Below are 18,217 nucleotides of genomic sequence, written 5' to 3' on the forward strand. Positions count from 1 at the left end.
ATTGTAATAGAGTACACCCAAAGTGCTTTTAGGAAAGGAGTTCCAGAAATTTGATCCAGCGACATTGAAGGAACGTTGATATATTTCTGAGTCAGGATGGTGAATGGCTTGAAGGCAAACTTCCAGGTAGTGGTATTCCCATGTGTCTGCTGCCCTTGTCCTTCTAAATGATAGTGGTTGTGAGTTTGGAGGGTGCTATCTAAGGAGCCTTGGTGCATTACAGCGGTGCATCATGTACACTGTGGCTACTGTAAGTCAGTGGGTGAGACAGTGAATGTGGATGGGGTGCTAATCAAGCGGGCTGGTTTGTCCTGGATGGTGTCAAGCTTCTTGAGTGTTGTTGGAGCTGCACTCATCTCACTTTTGATTTGTGCCTTGTAGATGGAGGATGGGCATTGGGGAGTCCTGAGGAGAGTTACTCCTGCAGAATACCAAGCCTCTGACCTGCTCTTGTAGCTGCAGTATTTGCATGGCTGGTCCAGTTCAGTTTCTGGTTAATGCTTACCCCCAGGATGTTGATAGTGGGGATTCTACAATGGTAATGCTATTGAATGTCATGGGCAATGGTTAGATTTTGTATTGTTGGAGATGGTCTTTGCCTGGCAGTTGTGTCGCGTGAAAGTTACTTGTCATCTCAAGCCTGGACATGGTCCATTTCGTGCAGCATTTGGACATGAACTGCTTCAGTATCGGAGGAGTTGTGAAAGGTGCAGCGCTTTGTGCAGTCATCAGCGAACATCTCCACTTCTGATCTAATGGTGGAAGGAAGGTAATTGATGAAGCAGCTCAAAGTTGGGCCTAGGACACTACCCTGAGGAACATCTGCAGTCACATCCAGGAATTGAGATCATTTATCTCCAACAAGCACAAACATCTTTCTTTGTCCTAGGCATCACTACAACCAGCAGAGAGATCCCCCCCCCCCCCCCCCCCCCCGATTCCCATTAACAATTTAGCTAGAGCTTCTTGATGCCACACATAGTCAAATGCTTCCTTGATGTCAAGGCAGTCACTCTCACTTCACCTCTGGAATTCAGATCTCTTGTCCATGTTTGAGTCAAGTCTGTCATGAGGTCAGGGGCTGAGTGGCCCTGGCGGAATCTAAACTAAGCATCATTGAGCAGGTTATTGCTAAGCAGGTGCTGCTTGATAGCACTGCTGGTAACCCCTTCATCACTTTATCGATGATCGAGAGTAGATTGATGGGGCAGTATCAATTGGCTTGCTTTTTGTGTACAGGACAGACCAGGGCTATTTTTCACATTGCTGGATAGATGCCAGCATTGTAGCTGTACTACAGCTTGGCTAGGGACTCGGCAAGTTCCAGAGCGAAAGTCTTCAGTACTATTGCAGGAATATTGTCAGGGCTCAGTAATAATGGGTATAATCTTTATGTAACATACAAAGTTGCCGATGGCTTTCCAGTTGATTAAGAACAATGGACTCTCTATTAACTGTGCCTTACTGTAACATGTGCCTTTCTAGTAGAATTCTTGGGGATTTTGCTACAATTGCTGTTTCATGTTCCCACAGCTGCTGAGACCTAGAGCAAAGAAACTGGGATTAGGTAAGAACTATGCTGTTTTACCTTATGAATACTTAAAACCTATTTTAATCTGCATTTTGTATGTTAAATTACTTGATTTATATACAGTGGTTGCTAAGAACATTATTAATGAAAATTGAACTTCTCATTTACTAATTTCAACATTCTAAATGTTCTGAGAATTGGTAATGCTAAAAATGGTACAACACTATTGTACTGTAAAATCGTTTAAATCCGTTTAAGCGGCTTAGTGTTTTTGTTTGTATCCTGGGTATTGTTGAATGGTTGTTACATTATTGAACTAATAATCCAGAGGCCTGCATTGTTAATTCAGAGAAACTACCAGATTGTCTTTAAAAACTCAGTTGGTTCAATAATGCACTTTTGAGACTGTGTGGCTTATATGTGACTCTTAACTGACCTCTGAAGTGACCTAGCAAACCAGTAAACTAGAGATGAACAATAAATACTACATTCCGAAATGTTAACAATAATACTTTTTGCAAGTCTAAATATCTTTATTATGTCTTCGAATTAATAACGAATTGACACCAATGACTTTGTTTGTTTTAATGAATTAACCACAAGGGGATGAAAGTTGTCCTTTTTAATGCATTGTGACACTGCGTGTTCATTGATGGCTCAATAATAAGTGACTCCAGATGCACCGAGGAAGGCATGTTAGTGTCCTTGAAAACATTAATATGTTTATTGTACAGTGCTGAATTCTGCAATTCCAATATTTTATTTATAATCAAGTCAACTAACGTTAATTGGCTTCAGGCTCAAGCATGGTAGTTCGATCAGCTGAGTTTGTTCATATGTGCTGCTTGCCTCTCTGGAACCTAGAATATCATAAAAAGATCCAGTGCTCCTTTTCTCACTCATATTTCCATTGTCAGTTTGCAATCTATAACTGCTGAACAAAGCTAACTGGAAAAGATCTGAAGTTAAATAGAGCTTTAAGAAGCATATCTACAAATATTTTTCATACATATGCATTTAAGTACTAGCGTCCAATTTTTCTTCTGCATTCCCTCTTCAAATCTTCTTCAGCTAGTTTGCCAGCCCCTTTGGTACTCAACCAAGAAAGTGCTGTAAAAGCTTATGTCGGGCTTTACTAGGGCGGAAGATGCTAGGGAAAATGGATGCCTTTTTCCTCAACTGAGAACTGCTCCAATCTACTTGGCAAGACCAACAATATCTAATTCACTGAATGTCATTAAATCATACAACTAAATTAAAATTCTATTTGATACTTAGCTTCATACTGACTGCGTACAAACACTGGAAACTGTCACTTCCAAAATTTATGCCACCTACATTGATGAATACTAAAATGTACACTCTATTCTCCTATACTTAGTGGTTTGCAACATTCCACTTCAAATTGGAATCCTTGTGTTGGCTCAACTTGTGGCAAAATCCATTTTAAAAGTATCAACATTTGAGCGTCACATCTATTACAGCTGTAGGTGCCACCAAGGTTCATTTTTGTAGAGCGTGGGCAACTCATTTAAGTGCGTGGACCCTTCAAATTTTTTTTATGCAGTCACATATGCAATAATATGAAGGGGCTGACTTGTGTGCAGCCTGCTTGCTGTGTGGCTGCATAGCTTAGAGGGAACATTGGGTGGCACTGCGATAGACTTTACAATATTAAAACTCCAGTTGTGCAATGTTAGATGCTATCAAATTTACTGAAATTGTGTATTGGTGATTTGAGTTTGTTGCGTAGAACCAGAGAAGGTTTTAGCATGGTAAAAAGTTGTTCAGCCTGTTGTTACTTATTAACTGTTCACTCGAGCAATCAAACTAACTTCTGTATCCTGCTCTCAACCTATAACCTTGTATTTACATCCATTTAAAATTTATAGAACCATAGATGTAAATATATTCTACACATGAACTACCCCTGGGTTTTTCAATAACAATTTGTGTTATATTTTAGAAGATTATTATTAGATTGATTTTTCTTTGAATGTAAGTATTCATTGTAATGCAATTGTGCTAAAATATACTGTTTCAACATCACAGACTAATTTAGCAGGCTTGTGATCCGAATCTGTGACTTAACCTGGCCTCCCAGGTACTACTCATGTTATCATTGGTCCATCTTTTCAGTCTCCTGGCTTGTCAATCATTGACGATTCATCCCTCGTTTCCACTACTCCCAGCTTGACAAATGTAAAAGAAAGCTAATAACGATGAGATTATCTGTCAGCTTGATTGTCGAATCAGAGTGGTCACCGGTATGAGTAAAGAGCAATGTACGATGCAGCTGTCTTCATGCCATTACTCAGTAGGAGGTTAAACTTTATTCCTCTCTCTTTTCCTTCCTGTCCACTTCCTTTGCCACACCCAATTCCCTTCTCTTTTCTCTACCCTTGTTTTCTGCCACTTTCTGCCTTTGACTTCTGCCGTACTTTGTTATTCCCCTCTTCCTCTTTAATTCCCCTTTCTCCCACTCCCCCTTTCCCCCCCACTCCCGCTCCAACTCACCTTCCACTCCAACTGCCCCTCCCCGCACCAATATTTCCTCCCTCCCCGTGCCAACATTGGCCCCTCACCGCGGCCGACGTCACCCCCCCGCAATCGACATCGCCTCCCTGCGATCAACATCGCCCCCCCCCCCTCGTTGCAGACACTGCCCCCTCCCCGCGGCCGACGTCGCCCCCTCGCCACCCCCTTCCCTTGGTTCAATAAGACAGTATCAAAATACTGTCTTATTGCACCAGTGGCAGATGTGTAATCTAGCTACAAGATTGGGTCATTATGCTGCACCACAGCCATAAATATAAAAAATATACTTCTAAATACAGCAAAATATTCTATTGGTACAGTAGCTTAAATCTGATATAGAAATGAGTAACAATAAATAAGACGAGCTTTATTTGGTGCTAACTGTTGGAATCCATCTTGCTCTTCAAGGAATTGTGCACTAGTTTTGGAAGGCTTCCAGAGAGGCTGAAATTAGTTATCAAGAGAATACTTAGTAATTGCATTTTCTTGTAGCAAGATCCACTTTCAGCAACTTTATAAACATGATTTTTCAAGATATGGACTGATGGGAGAGTACAGATGCTGGGAGATCTGGGGCGGAATTCTCCGACCCCCTGGATCGCCCGAGGCCGGCGTCAATCCCGCACCTGCCGTGTCCTGAATTCTCCGACCCCCACCCCCCGAGATTCGGCGGGGGCGGAAAGCGTGCCGCGCCGGTCGGCGGGCCTCCCGCGGTGATTCTCCGGCCCGCGATGGGCCGAAGTCTCGCCGCTGACAGGCCTTTCTCGCCGGCGTGGTTTAAACCACCTCTGGTACCGGCTGAATTGGCGGCGCGGGCCGGCTCCGGGGTCCTGGGTGGGGGCGTGGCCGATCTGACCCCGGGGGGTGCCCCCACGGTGACCTGGCCCGCGATCAGGGCCCACCAATCGGCGGGCGGGCCTGCGCCGTGGGGGCACTCTTTTTCTTCCGCCCCCACCATGGCCTTCACCATGGCACGGGCGGAAGAGACCCCCTCCCCTGCGCATGCGCCGGTATGACATCAGCAGCTGCTGACTCTCCGGCGCATGCGCGGACTTCCTTTCGGCCCTGGCTGGCGGGGTGCCAAAGGCCGTTCACCTTGGCCGGCAGAGCGGCAACCACTCCGGCGCGGGCCTAGCTTGGCCCCTAAAGGTGCGGATCTCCGCACCTTTGGGGAGGCCCGACGCCGGAGTGGTTGATGTCACTCCAATACGCCGGGACCCCCCGCCCCGCCGGGTAAGGGAGAATCTCGCCCCTGATTTCAAAATCGTGATCTTTGAAATAGAAACGTCAATTTATGTTACAGAAAACAATTTGACTAATTGCGTCCATGCCAGCCAATGAATGTCTATCCAGTCTTTAAAAAAAAATTAGAGTACCCATTTCATTTTTCCAATTAAGGGGCAATTTAGCGTGTGGTCAATCCACCTACCCTGCACAATTTTTGGGTTGTGGGGGTGTAACCCAAGCAATCACTGCCTATCCAGTCTTAACTCCCCTTTTAGCTCTTGGTCTGCAATCTGTAGGTTGCAACAGCTTGAGTGCCTTGCAAGTGTTTGATCAGCGGCGACCTCGCACGCCGTGCTATCAGTGACGACCTTGTGCCTCGCCCCGGTGCCATCTACACTGTACGTTTGCATTGATGTTGAGGTACTGTTTGATGCTGTCCAGTACTCAGTGCCTTTGTTTTTCCAAACTCTTTCTTAAGAGTTTCCTGGCCCACAATTATGGTAGAGAATCGAAAACCTGGTGTAAAAGTTATTCTCCTAAGAAACGCAGAGTAATTACTTTGGAAACAAAATGGAAAAGTCTGAAAACGGTGAGATGCAAACTGTGTTAAGAATTGTGGAAAATTCAGATTGAAAAATGAAATTTGGTAAGGGGAATTGATTAGGGAAGTTGTCTGATGGGGGTTTTGATATGAGAATTTGCATACCAGTGAGAAAAGCAAGTGTTTACCAATGTGACCAGGGGAAAACAATGGGATGTAAAAAAGGTTACTTAGAAGTGGAGAGGTAAGGAAATTGGCACTCGTATGCCAAAAGCTGGGTCTACAGCGTGGTTAACTTCAAAGGAAAAGAATGATATATCAAAAGCACAAAACTGGAGAAAGGGGCACAGTAGCAGCAGCTACTATTACAGCCACACCAAGCTACAGAGAACCATCTCCCCTGAAACGAGGCTCTTTTGGGAAAGAAAATGCCGCCAAGAACCTACACTGCCAAAGAAGAGAAATCCATGCCTGGGTACAAAGCTTCTAAAGATAGGCTAACTCATCTGCTCAGTGCCAATGCTGTGGATGACTTTAAACTTAAACCTTTGCTTGCGTACCATTCAGAAAACCCCAGGGCTTTCCAGGGATACCCCAAGTTATTTCTCCCAGTGTTACGGAGATCCAATCTTAAGGCGTGGATCAAATGAACACAGTTGAGATTTGGTTTAACCATTGTTTTGTGTCGGGGATTCTTGCAGCAGAAACAATCGTGCTTTTAAAGCATTGTTATTCCTCGACAATGCTCTTGGTCATCCAACCATCCTTGCCTACAAGCGGAAATCAAAGTAGTCTTTCTGCTCCTAATACCACCTCACTGTTGCAACCCCTGGACCAGCGGATAATTATGTCCTTTAAAGCCTTAGGCGCACATTTCCCTTGGCCATCGGGGTAACTGACAAAGAAGGTGGACCAATTCTCAAGAAATTATGCAACATTTACAATGCAGATGAGAACTAAGGTGAGGCAGGGAATGAAGTCATACAATCAAATTTACATGGTGTTTGGAGAAAATTATGTTCTGAGTTTGTGTCTAAATTCAAGCTTTACAGATTCCGTTGAAGAGGTGACCAGAAATGTTGAAATGGGTGAGGAACTCAGCTTAGACATTGCACAAGAGGATATTGATTAATTGCTGGCATCACATTCTGAATAATGAACTAATGAGGACCAAATTGAATTAAATCAGCAAGTGGCAGAGGAAGAGCAAGATGCACCCACTGTTGAAGATATTCCTCCTCTCAAAGTTTTAACAACACATATGTTGGCTGCGGCATTTCAACATTTGGAAGCTGCCATGTCCCTGTTTGAGGAACATAATTGAAAACAGTGCATCAGTGAATAGGGATATCTACAACCTCAACAGCTGCTACAGAGAAATTTGCAAGGAGAAGAGAACATCTGTCCAAACGTCAAGAAAGCAGAGAAGACTCCAGAAGAACCTGAAGCTGAGAACCCTAAGAATACTCCAGCCAACAACCCTTCAAACTCTCCAACCAGATCTAACCATGAGCCCAGGAATAATGAAGCCATGTTTCTGTAAGGTTTTAAAAATATCTCTTATGATTTTTAGATAATGTGTAAGTAATCTACAGTGGACAGTAATATGTTGTACAGTACAATACAGTATCTATCTGTACATTTCTCTGATTGTTTTTCTATCAATAGTTGTGTTACTGTTGATATATTACTCATCTATAATTAATTGTGCACAAAAGTCTGGGTCATTTTGTTGAAAATAAGTGTACCGGACCTTGGTTCAGGAACCAATATCCCCATTTATAACATTGTCTCTTATGAGAAAATCAGTTCCGACTTGCAATGTTTTTCATTTTTCTGGAACCAATAGTGTTGTAAGTCTGAGGACAGAATGTATGCCCTTGCCTTGTTTGTCCTACCCAAAAGCATTACCTCATAATTCTCTGGATTGAATTCCAGTTGCCATTTTACCGTTCACCCATCTAGTCCCATTTATAACTTCCTGCATTCTGCAGCTTTCTTCCTATCAACCATACACCCATTTCTGTACCATCTGCAAAATTCTTAATTATGCCCACTACACACAAGTCCAAATAATTTATATTTCTGTACCACGAACATCAATGAACCCAGTAATGTTGGCAAGTAATGAGTTTTATTTTTCCTTAGTAAAGAGCTATAATCATGAAAATAAAATGTTCAGACTGAATAATACCAAAGTTTATAAATATATCACCTTTGGTGGGCTATCCAGTACAACTTATTGAAACAACCTGCTTTGTATAAAACTTAAAAAAAAAGATTTGGGTTATATATTTTTTCAAAATCTGTCCTGGAAAGTCAACAAAATGATCTGTGCTCAACATAGTTACCCTGAGTATTTGTTTTTACTTTAGGAACCGCATATATCCACGGAATACAGCATGCCACTGGCAACTTTGTCTTTATAATGGATGCTGATCTTTCACACCATGTAAGTTGATCTTCACTTTATTAATAAAATTTTACATTTAATATATTTAAGTAACCAATTCCTTTTCCCTTTTACTTTTAGCCAAAATTTATCCCCGAATTCATAAAGTGAGTATTATTCTTTCAGTTTTTGTAGCCAACTTGGTATTAAGGTTATCTTTTTAAATATTAGGTGACTCTAGGATGTAGAATAAATGATGAATAAATCAGCTATGATGACATCAATCTGTTTCCAATTAAGTATGTGTGATTTCATGCCTGTGATTTATAGTTCTTCTGAACCCATGTCAAAAAAGAGATAAAACAGAGAATAAAACAGTCCCAGGTCCAATAAAATAATTTTCATTGATTAATTCAAAACTGCCCTCATACCCATCTTCAGCACTAAAACATCACCATTGCACTGTTTAACTTCAGTGGTCGGAAGCTTCTAAAAACAAGGGGAAAGAGTGCTAATGGCAGTCCCTAGAGAGAAAGGCCAAACAGCAGAGAAACTAACATCAGAGGGTGAACTGTAGATGTGGGGGGAGGGGAAGGGGGAAGCAAAGTGGAGAAAGGGTAAGGAAAATTGGACAAGATGGGGTGGGGGGGTTTAAATATATATTAAAAAAGAAAGAAAGAAATGGTAAAAGACAGTTCAAATGAAATGGGATGAAAACAAATGGGTCGAGGTGGGGTAGAGCTAATCATCTGAAGTTGTTGAATTCGATGTTGAAACCGGAAGGCAGTAGTGTGCCTAACCGGAAGATGAGATGTTGTTCCTCCAGTTTCCATTGAGCTTCGCTGGAACATTGCAGCAGGCCAAGGACAGAAAGGCATGGGAGCAGGGTATTTTGTTAAGATGGCAAGCAACAGGAAGATCAGGGTCCTGAATGCGCACAGACCGAAGATGCTCAGTAAAGCGATCACTCAGTCTGTGTTTGGTCTCTCTGATATAGAGGAGACCACATTGGGAGCAGCGAATGCAATAGACGAAATTGGAAGAGATGCAAGAGAAACACTGCTTAACCTGGAATGAGTGTTTATGCATATATGTATGGATCATTGAAGGTCACAGGACAGTGGAGAGAGCAGTTAATAAAGCATACCGTATCCTGGGTTTTATTAATCTAATCTTTATTAGTGACACAAGTAGATTTATAGTAACACTGCAATGATTTAATAGGGGCATAGAGTACAAAAACAAGGACTTTATGCTGAACCTATACAAGACACCAGTTAGATCTTTGCTGGAATGTTGTGTGCACGTCTGGGTGCCATACTATAGGAAGGATGTGAAGGCATTGGAGAGCGGGCAGAAGAGAATGGTCCCAGGGATGAGAAACATCAGGTATGAGATAGAATGAAAAGGTTGGGACTGTTCTCCTTGGAGAGAAGAAGGCTAAGTGGAGGCATGACAGAGATGTTCAAAATCATGAGGGGACCAGACAGATTCGATGGTGAGAAACTGTCCCCGCTCATTAAAAGGTCAAGAACTAGGGAGCACAGAGATAAAGTGATTTGCAAAAGATGCAAATATGATGTGAGAGAAACTTTTTCTCAGTGAGTGGCCTGTGTCTGGAATGTACTACCTATAAATATAAATAGTCCAAAGATGTGCGGGTTAGGTGGATTGGCCATGCTAAATTGCCCGTAGTGTAAGGTTAATGGGGGGATTGTTGGGTTACGGGTATACGGGTTACGTGGGTTTAAGTAGGGTGATCATTGCTCGGCACAACATCGAGGGCCGAAGGGCCTGTTCTGTGCTGTACTGTTCTATGTTCTATAGTGGAGACAGTTTCCATAGCTAAAAGTGGTAAAACTGTACCATCATTCAGAATTCATAAGATTGCATAAAACTGCTGCTGCATATGGAGTCTGTAGAATAAAGTTTGTACCTCCTAAATTCTTAATCTGCTAAACCTGTGATACTGTGAGTGTTGTACCCATCTATTTCTTACTTTATATACTTGAAACTTGATTTATCTCCGTAAATTATTCCTATTAGATTTAATAACATGTGACTACACAGTTTGCATTCCTTAATTGGAAAGTTTGTTCTTCAAGACTCTCTCCAAATTGCCTTAAGAACAGAAAAAATGGCCTCATTGTTGATCCTCCCTTCCCTATCCATTGGGTGAGGTGGGAAAGAAGGGCTTTTAATTATTTTAAAATAAATGGTCAATGCATCCCTGCCTGCTGCATATGCTCCCATAGGGGAGGTAGTGGCATTGTCACTGGACTAGCAATTCAAAAATCTGGGGTAATACTCTGAAGACTGAGGATCAAATCCCACTACAGTGGGATTCAAATTTGAATTCAGTAAAAATCCGGAATTAAAAGTGCAATGACCATGAAACCATTGTTGATTGTCACAAAAACACAGCTGTTTGTAATCTCCTTACCTGGTCTGGCTCTAGATGTGACTCCAGATCCACAGCAGTCCTCAGGGATGGGCAATAAATGATGACTCAGCGAGGCCCACATCCCATGAACAAATAAAAACAATTCTGTTATTATAAGATAGGCTGTGAACCTGATTTAAATTTAATAGTTGCCATCCAGGTTTTTGCCTGATTTCCAGCAGTGAAATGGGGACTCCTTTTTACAGCACTTTTTGTGGGCTCGCAGGAGCATCAGTCCTTCACAGCCTACCTCCTATTAATTGCAGCTCTCTCCATCCCCAAAACAATCACCCCCTTCCCATGTGTTTGAAGATCCACCATCAATCTAAAACATAGCAAACATTTGGTAGAATTTGCTCAAGCAGACTGAGAAAAGTTCACCTTTCCCAGAAAACCATTAGTATTTTGGTGCGGACATACTTTTGACTGAAAATTTAAATAGAGAGCTGAATAAATAGTGGGCCATCTGCCATTGATTGCAACTTGTTTGACTTTCTTGCAAAAGGAGGTGAGAATGTGGTATGATGTGTTCTCATTGTAAAGTTATCACTCAAATTCTCGAATGTTACATGTTAAATTAGCACGAAAATCAGAAGAGATTTGCTTTTTGCTTTTTGAGCTTTTTGCCTTTTGGTTCAAAATCTTGGCAATTTCCTCCTGATAGCACTGGGGTTGTTCCTACAATACTCCAAAGATGTGCTGATTAGTTGGATTGGTCATGCTAAAATTGCCCCTTATTGTCCAAAGATGCACAGGTTAGGTGGGGTTATGAGCATAGGAAGGGGGAGAGAGGGCCTCGGTGGGGTGCTCTTTCAGAGGGCCGTGCATACACAATGGGCCAAATGGCTTGCTTTTGCACCTTGGGAATTCTATGATCGACAGCAGCTGAAGAAGGCAGTTCACCACCAACCTCTCAAGGGCAATTAAGGATGGGTAATCAATGTTGGTCGATCCAGCGATACCTGCATTCCATGAATTAATTTTTAAAATAATTTTTTGTATGAGTTACCTGTGCTGTAGTTAGTGAGGGTGGGTTAGCATCAATAGTAAAAAGGCAGCTTTATAATATTTTAAAACTTTCAGCAGATTCTAATACATTATTTAGATGTTATCTTAGTTGGGTTTCCTGGATGAGCGAGTGCTTGCCTTTTTGTTTTGTATGGAGTGATTTAATGGGATTGCTTTTGGATGTATAATTTTGTTTCATCATGCTATAACTTGACAGCTTCAGGAAATAGGTGTAGTTGCATACTTTTAAAATTAAGTTGAACACTGGCAACAAATTTGAAAAATGTGGTTGTCCTGTCTTAAGTTGAAAATCCACTTTATCTATTTAGTTATTAATATACAAGAGAGATGCTAAAAAAACATTTCAAATGATTGTTTTCAAATCCAAAATGCTGAAATATATTCATTGTTTTTCAGTACAATGAAAAGGTCCCTGTTTTCTATAGGCCTCCGAAACGTTCCAGAGATGTAGAGGAAAGGATTGCAAAGGTGATTCTGGATAGGAGCGAAAGTAACAGGGTAGTTGTTATGGGGGACTTTAACTTTCCAAATATTGACTGGAAACGTTATAGTTCGAGTACTTTAGATGGGTCCGTTTTTGTCCAATGTGTGCAGGAGGGTTTCCTGATACAGTATGTAGATAGGCCAACAAGAGGCGAGGCCACATTGGATTTGGTACTGGGTAATGAACCAGGACAGGTGTTAGATTTGGAGGTAGGTGAGCACTTTGGTGATAGTGACCACAATTCAGCTACGTTTACTTTAGCGATGGAAAGGGATAGGTATATACCGCAGGGTAAGAGTTATAGCTGGGGGAAAGGCAATTATGATGCGATGAGGCAAGACTTAGGATGCATAGGATGGGGAAGGAAACTGCAGGGGATGGGCACAATTGAAATGTGGAGCTCGTTCAAGGAACAGCTACTGCGTGTCCTTGATAAGTATGTGTCTGTCAGGCAGGGAGGAAGTGGTCGAGCGAGGGAACCGTGGTTTACTAAAGTAGTTGAATCACTTGTCAGGAGGAAGAAGGAGGCTTATGTAAAGCTGAGACGTGAAGGTTCAGTTAGGGTACTCGAGAGTTACAAGTTAGCTAGGAAGGACAAGAGAGAGCTAAGAAGAGCCAGGAGACATGAGAAGTCTTTGTCAGGTATGATCAAGGATAACCCTAAAGCTTTCTATAGGTATGTCAGGAATAAAAGAATAACTAGGGTAAGAGTAGGGCCAGTCAAGGACAGTAGTGGGAAGTTGTGCATGGAGTCCGAGGAGATAGGATAGGTGCTAAATGAATATTTTTTGTCAGTATTCACACAGGAAAAAGACAATATTGTCGAGGAGAATACTGAGATACAGGCTACTAGACGAGAAGGGCTTGAGGTTCATAAGGAGGAGGTGTTAGCAATTCTGGAAAGTGTGAAAATAGATAAATCACCTGAGCCGGATGGGATTTATCCTAGGATTCTCTGGGAAGCTAGGGAGGAGATTGCTGAGCCTTTGGCTTTGATCTTTATGTCATCATTGTCTACAGGAATAGTGCCAGAAGACTGGAGCAAATGTTGTCCCCTTGTTCAAGAAGGGGAGTAGAGACAACACCGGTAACTATAGATCAGTGAGCCGTACTTCTGTTGTGGGCAAAGTCTTGGAAAGGTTTATAAGAGATCGGGTTTATAATCTAGAAAGGAATAATTTGATTAGGGATAGTTAACACGGTTTTGTGAAGGGTAGGTCGTGCCTCACAAACCTTATTGAGTTCTTTGAGAAGGTGACCAAACAGGTGGACGAGGGTAAAGCAGTTGATGTGGTGTATATGGATTTCAGCCGCTGAAATTGACACTGCCGGCTGCTCTCTCCCTCCAATCAGCCGGCAGTGTCAATTTCAGCGGCTGGCTCACTTTGATCCGGAGAGGGAAGCTGCTCTCTCACTGAAACAATCAGCCGGCCGCTGAAATTGACACTGCCGGCTGCTCTCTCCCTCCAATCCAACTTTTAAGTTGTTAAAAATGCAGCAGTGCTTGTTTTAATTAGATCCACGATGGGGGTTTTAAATTTATTTAAAAATCTATGCATGCGCTTCCCATTGTGAGTCTACGGGGGGTCTGACCTCTTCCCCCCGCCCCCCCGTAGACTCACAATGGGAAGCGCATGCATAGATTTTTAAATAAATTTAAAACCCCCATCGTGGATATCCGCGGCTCGGATGCAACGCGGGTGGCTGTCTTGGACCCCAACACCCGCGTTATAAATGGGGACTACTGTATTACATTGGCGACAAGGATCCGGCATGGAATTCCGAGCAGCCTTTTTGAAATTCCTTCATGATAACTCCAGTAAGAAACAAACCAAAAAAAAACCTGTAAATGCCCTTCTTTGGGAAGCTCGAGCCTTATGATATGGACATGGAGGACTGGCCCCAATATGCTTAATGCATGCAGTACGTCTTCCGTGCCAACGGCATAGAAGGGGATGACAGACATAAAAGTACTCCTTTTGACAGCATGCGGGGTCCTGATGTTCAGCGTTATTAAGAGTTTAACTTAACCTGCAGCCCCGACACTAAAACGTTTAACGAGCTTGTGGACCTCGTAGAGAACCATTATGACCTAAAGCCATCCATAATCCTCCAATTCGGCACAGCTGCGAGGAGCTCTGGAGACCCGTGACAGAATTTCTGATGAGATTAAGGAAGCTGGCCAAATACTGCGAGTTTGGCCCATCCCTAACAGGTGCTATGCAACCGGCTAGTGTGTGGGCTCAATAATGTCACAATACAAAATTATTATGAGCAGAACCCACTCTAGACCTCAAAAGCGCTATAGAATTAGCTTAATCCTTGGAGAATGCTGGTAAAGGGACCCAAGAACTTCAAGGCACGATGGACAGTAGTGTTCCCAACCTGGGGGCTGGACGACTTTCATACAAAAAAGCCTACATTCCCAGAGAAGGCTCCCACATGCCTCACCCACCACCAACTCAGCTATGACATTCTGGCATCTCAAAAGACTGCCGTATAACCTTAAAAGTACCAGAGAAGTCTCCCCAGAGGATTACAAGTTTTAACCGCAAGGTGCTGTAAGTGTAGCCAAAAAGCATGAGCCAAGCAAGGCTGCCAGAATCAGCAGTATGTGTGCCGCCCAGGGTGGAAGCCAAACCCACCTCAGGCTGGGCCTTGTATGTCTATCAGCCAGGAGAGGCCAAAATGATGCAACTGAACTGCACCACATAGGTATTCCAAGCAGACCTTGGTAAAATAAAGGGAGCAAGGGAAAAGATTTACGTGGACTCCAATGCCCAAACCAAATATTTCAGGGCATGGCTATCCCATATGCTTTACTTGCCAAAGTAGAGGCTAAACTCAAGTGATTAGAGAGCCGGGAGCAGAGTGGCGCAGCGGAAGTGTGCTGGGCCCATAACCCGGAGGTCGATGGATCAAAACCATTCTCTGCTAGTTACATTTTCGGGGGCTGGTTTAGCACACTGGGCTAAATCGCTGGCTTTTAAAGCAGACCAAGGCAGGCCAGCAGCACGGTTCAATTCCCGTACCAGCCTCCCCGAACAGGCGCCGGAATATGGCGACTAGGAGCTTTTCACAGTAACTTCATTTGACGCCTACTTATGACAATAAGCGATTTTCATTTTTCATTTCATTACAAGGTACCCTAGGGCCCCGAGAGACACTTTGCTGGAGGAACGACTAGGCACGGACAGTAGGGACATTTACCGAAGACTTCTGGAAAGGGCAAGAACACCATTAGATAGGGCAGTGGGAAGACGGAAGTAGGATGGGGACTCTGGAGCAAAGCATTAAGTAACCCCACTCCTCCTACGCAAGGCTGAACTTCAAGCAGTTTTAAATGGTTCACGGAGCACATCTAACCATAAACCGAATAAACAGGTTTTTCCTGGAGGTGGAGGACAAATGTGAACGGTGCCAGGGAGGCCTGGCCAACCACACCCACATGTTCAGGGCCTGCCAAGACTTGACGGGTTCTGGACAACCCTTTTTGAGACAATGTCCAATGTTTTGGGGGCAAGGGTGGAGCCGTGCGAGAGAGTTCACTGATAACAGCAGGAAATACAAAATGAAGGGAAGAAGTATGACAATATAACACTCAGGGCAAAAGATGGGGCCAGGAGGGAGCCTGACTATCAATGGAGGGAAGGGGGGGGAACAAGGAAAGGGGGGGGGGGGGGCTGATAAAAGGGGCACATCTAAACTTGTACATAAGAAACATCATACTCTGTAAATATATTATGTTCTTTATATGTCAAATTGTCAAACTGTTAAAATTAGAAAATGCCAATAAAAATATTTTTTTAACAAATAAAGCCTCACATTTAGATCGGTACCCCATGCCACGCATAGAAGATCTATATGCCAAACTGGCAGCGAGTCAAACCTTCACCAAAACTAGATATGAGCCATACCTACCTCCAGCTAGAATTAGACGAGTTATCCAGGAAGTACATGATGATTGACAGCCATAAGGTTTACACGATTGTACAAACCTGCCCTTCGGAGTCTCATCGGCATTTTTTATTGACTTTTCACTCCCATCTCCTGGAATTATTGCAGTACCTTTTTGGGAAATTGGAGGCAGTAGCTATTGAGAAGGTTAAAATGAAAAGATACAAATGTATTTTCCACATTAAGACTTTGTTTTGAGCTTTATGTTTCAGAAACCTCGACCTGTCTTGTAAATATGAATGTAATCATGTTTTTAAAAAAATATATAAACATTACAGAAAACAAAAGGAAGGAAATTATGATGTAGTGTCTGGTACTCGTTATAGAGGGGACGGTGGAGTCTTTGGCTGGGATCTGAGACGAAAACTCATCAGGTATGAAGCACACATCATATATACTATTGACTTCTACCTAAAAGAGTGATTGCAGCACTAGTGAAACAGTATTGAAATTTGGTCCGAAGATCATTCTCTTAATTGAGTTTTATTTTAGATTTTGATTCCAGCAGTCTCCACAGAAAATAGTTGCGGCGTATTCTGTTTCAGTTTCACTTTGATCAACCTCAGCTACCCAAACCAGGAAATGACATTGGTCAAGGGGGCATTGGTGTCAAATGATGCCTATAAAAATATTGTAATGCTGAATATATATTCCTTTAAATTGTTGCCATTACATTTCTTCTGAAGTCCTTCAGTCTTTCCTGATGGTTATAACCTCTCTGTTCTTTTAAATATATTTCTCCATATCATTTTTATATATGAAGACCAGGTTTATGGACTATAGGTTACAGAGGTTGGTGATGGATAAAGGTCTCAACGCAACTTCTGCTGAAACTTTCAACCATGCTTTTGGTGCCTGGTGTCAGTTGTGACTCAGCTTTTAGCACAAGTTGTCGGTTCAAATCCCACTCAAGACATGAGCACAATAATCAGGACTGACACCACAGGCATTTGACGAGGTCCCACATGGCAAACTATACAAAAACTAAAATCACATGGGATTCAGGGCGGGCTAGCTAGATCGATACAGAACTGGCTTGGTTCTAGATGACAGAGTAGACGTGGAAGGGTGGTTTTCAGAATGGAGATCTGTAGCTAGTGGTGTTCCCTAGGGATCAGTGTTGGGACCTCTCCCGTTTGTAGTGTGTGTGTACATATATATATAAATATATATGATCTGGAGGAAAATGTGGATGGTCTTAGTAAGTTTGTGGATGACATGAAGATTGGCGGAGTGCTGATTGTGCCAAGGATTGTCAGAGGATACAACAGGATATAGATAGATTGGAGACTTGGGCACAGATATGGCAGATGGAGTTTAATCCAGACAAATGCGAGGCGATGCATTTTGGAGGATCAAATCTACGTATGAATTATACAGGAAATGGCAGACCACTAAGGAAAATTAACATATAGAGGGATCTGGGCGTGCAGGTCCACAGTTTCCTAGAAGTGGAAACGCAGATGGCCAAGGTGATTAAGAAGGCATATGGCATGCTTGCCTTCATCGGCAGTAGCGTTGAGTACAGGAGTTGGGAAATCATGTTGCAGGTTGCAGCTGTATAAAACCTTGGTTCGGTCGCAATTGGAGTATTGCATGCCGTTCTGGTCACCACATTATCGGAAGGACGTGGAAGCTTTGGAGAGAGTGCAAAGAAGGTTCACCAGGATGTTGCCTGGTCTCGTTGGTGTTGGCTGTGCGGAGAGGTTGAATAAACTAGGATTGTTTTCACTGGAAAGACGGAGGCTGAGGGGAGACCTGATGAAGGTCTACAAAATTATGAGAGGCATAGACAGGGTGGATAGTCAAGAGGCTTTTTCCAAGGGTGGAAGTGTCAATTGCAAGGGGACACAGGTTCAAGGAAAGAGGGGGAAAATTTAAGGGATATGTGCGGGGTAAGTTTTTCATGCAGAGAGTGGTGGGTGCCTGGAAATCACTGCCAGAGAATGTGGTGGAAGCAGGAACATTAGCAACATTTAGGAGGCATCTGGATGGGTACATGAATAGGGCGGAAATAGAGGGATATGGACTAAGTAAGGGCAAAAGATTTGGTTTTTAGTTAGGACATTACGATG

General features: G+C 42.8%; 1 protein-coding gene across 2 annotated transcripts in view; it reads left to right on the top strand.

The window, feature by feature from the left end:
* dpm1 (dolichyl-phosphate mannosyltransferase subunit 1, catalytic) overlaps positions 1 to 18,217 on the top strand; it is a 113,503-nt gene that overhangs the window by 47,188 nt on the left and 48,098 nt on the right. Inside the window, exons 3-6 of one of the 2 annotated variants that reach the window (XM_038803141.1) lie at positions 1,534 to 1,567; positions 8,213 to 8,289; positions 8,371 to 8,396; positions 16,421 to 16,516. In XM_038803141.1, the coding sequence (XP_038659069.1) occupies positions 1,534 to 1,567; positions 8,213 to 8,289; positions 8,371 to 8,396; positions 16,421 to 16,516 (233 nt within the window). The remainder of the gene's footprint in view (positions 1 to 1,533; positions 1,568 to 8,212; positions 8,290 to 8,370; positions 8,397 to 16,420; positions 16,517 to 18,217) is intronic. The other variant, XM_038803142.1, reaches the window with a different exon arrangement.

Source organism: Scyliorhinus canicula, chromosome 7, assembly GCF_902713615.1.
Source record: "Scyliorhinus canicula chromosome 7, sScyCan1.1, whole genome shotgun sequence".
Classification (NCBI taxonomy): Eukaryota; Metazoa; Chordata; class Chondrichthyes; order Carcharhiniformes; family Scyliorhinidae; genus Scyliorhinus; species Scyliorhinus canicula.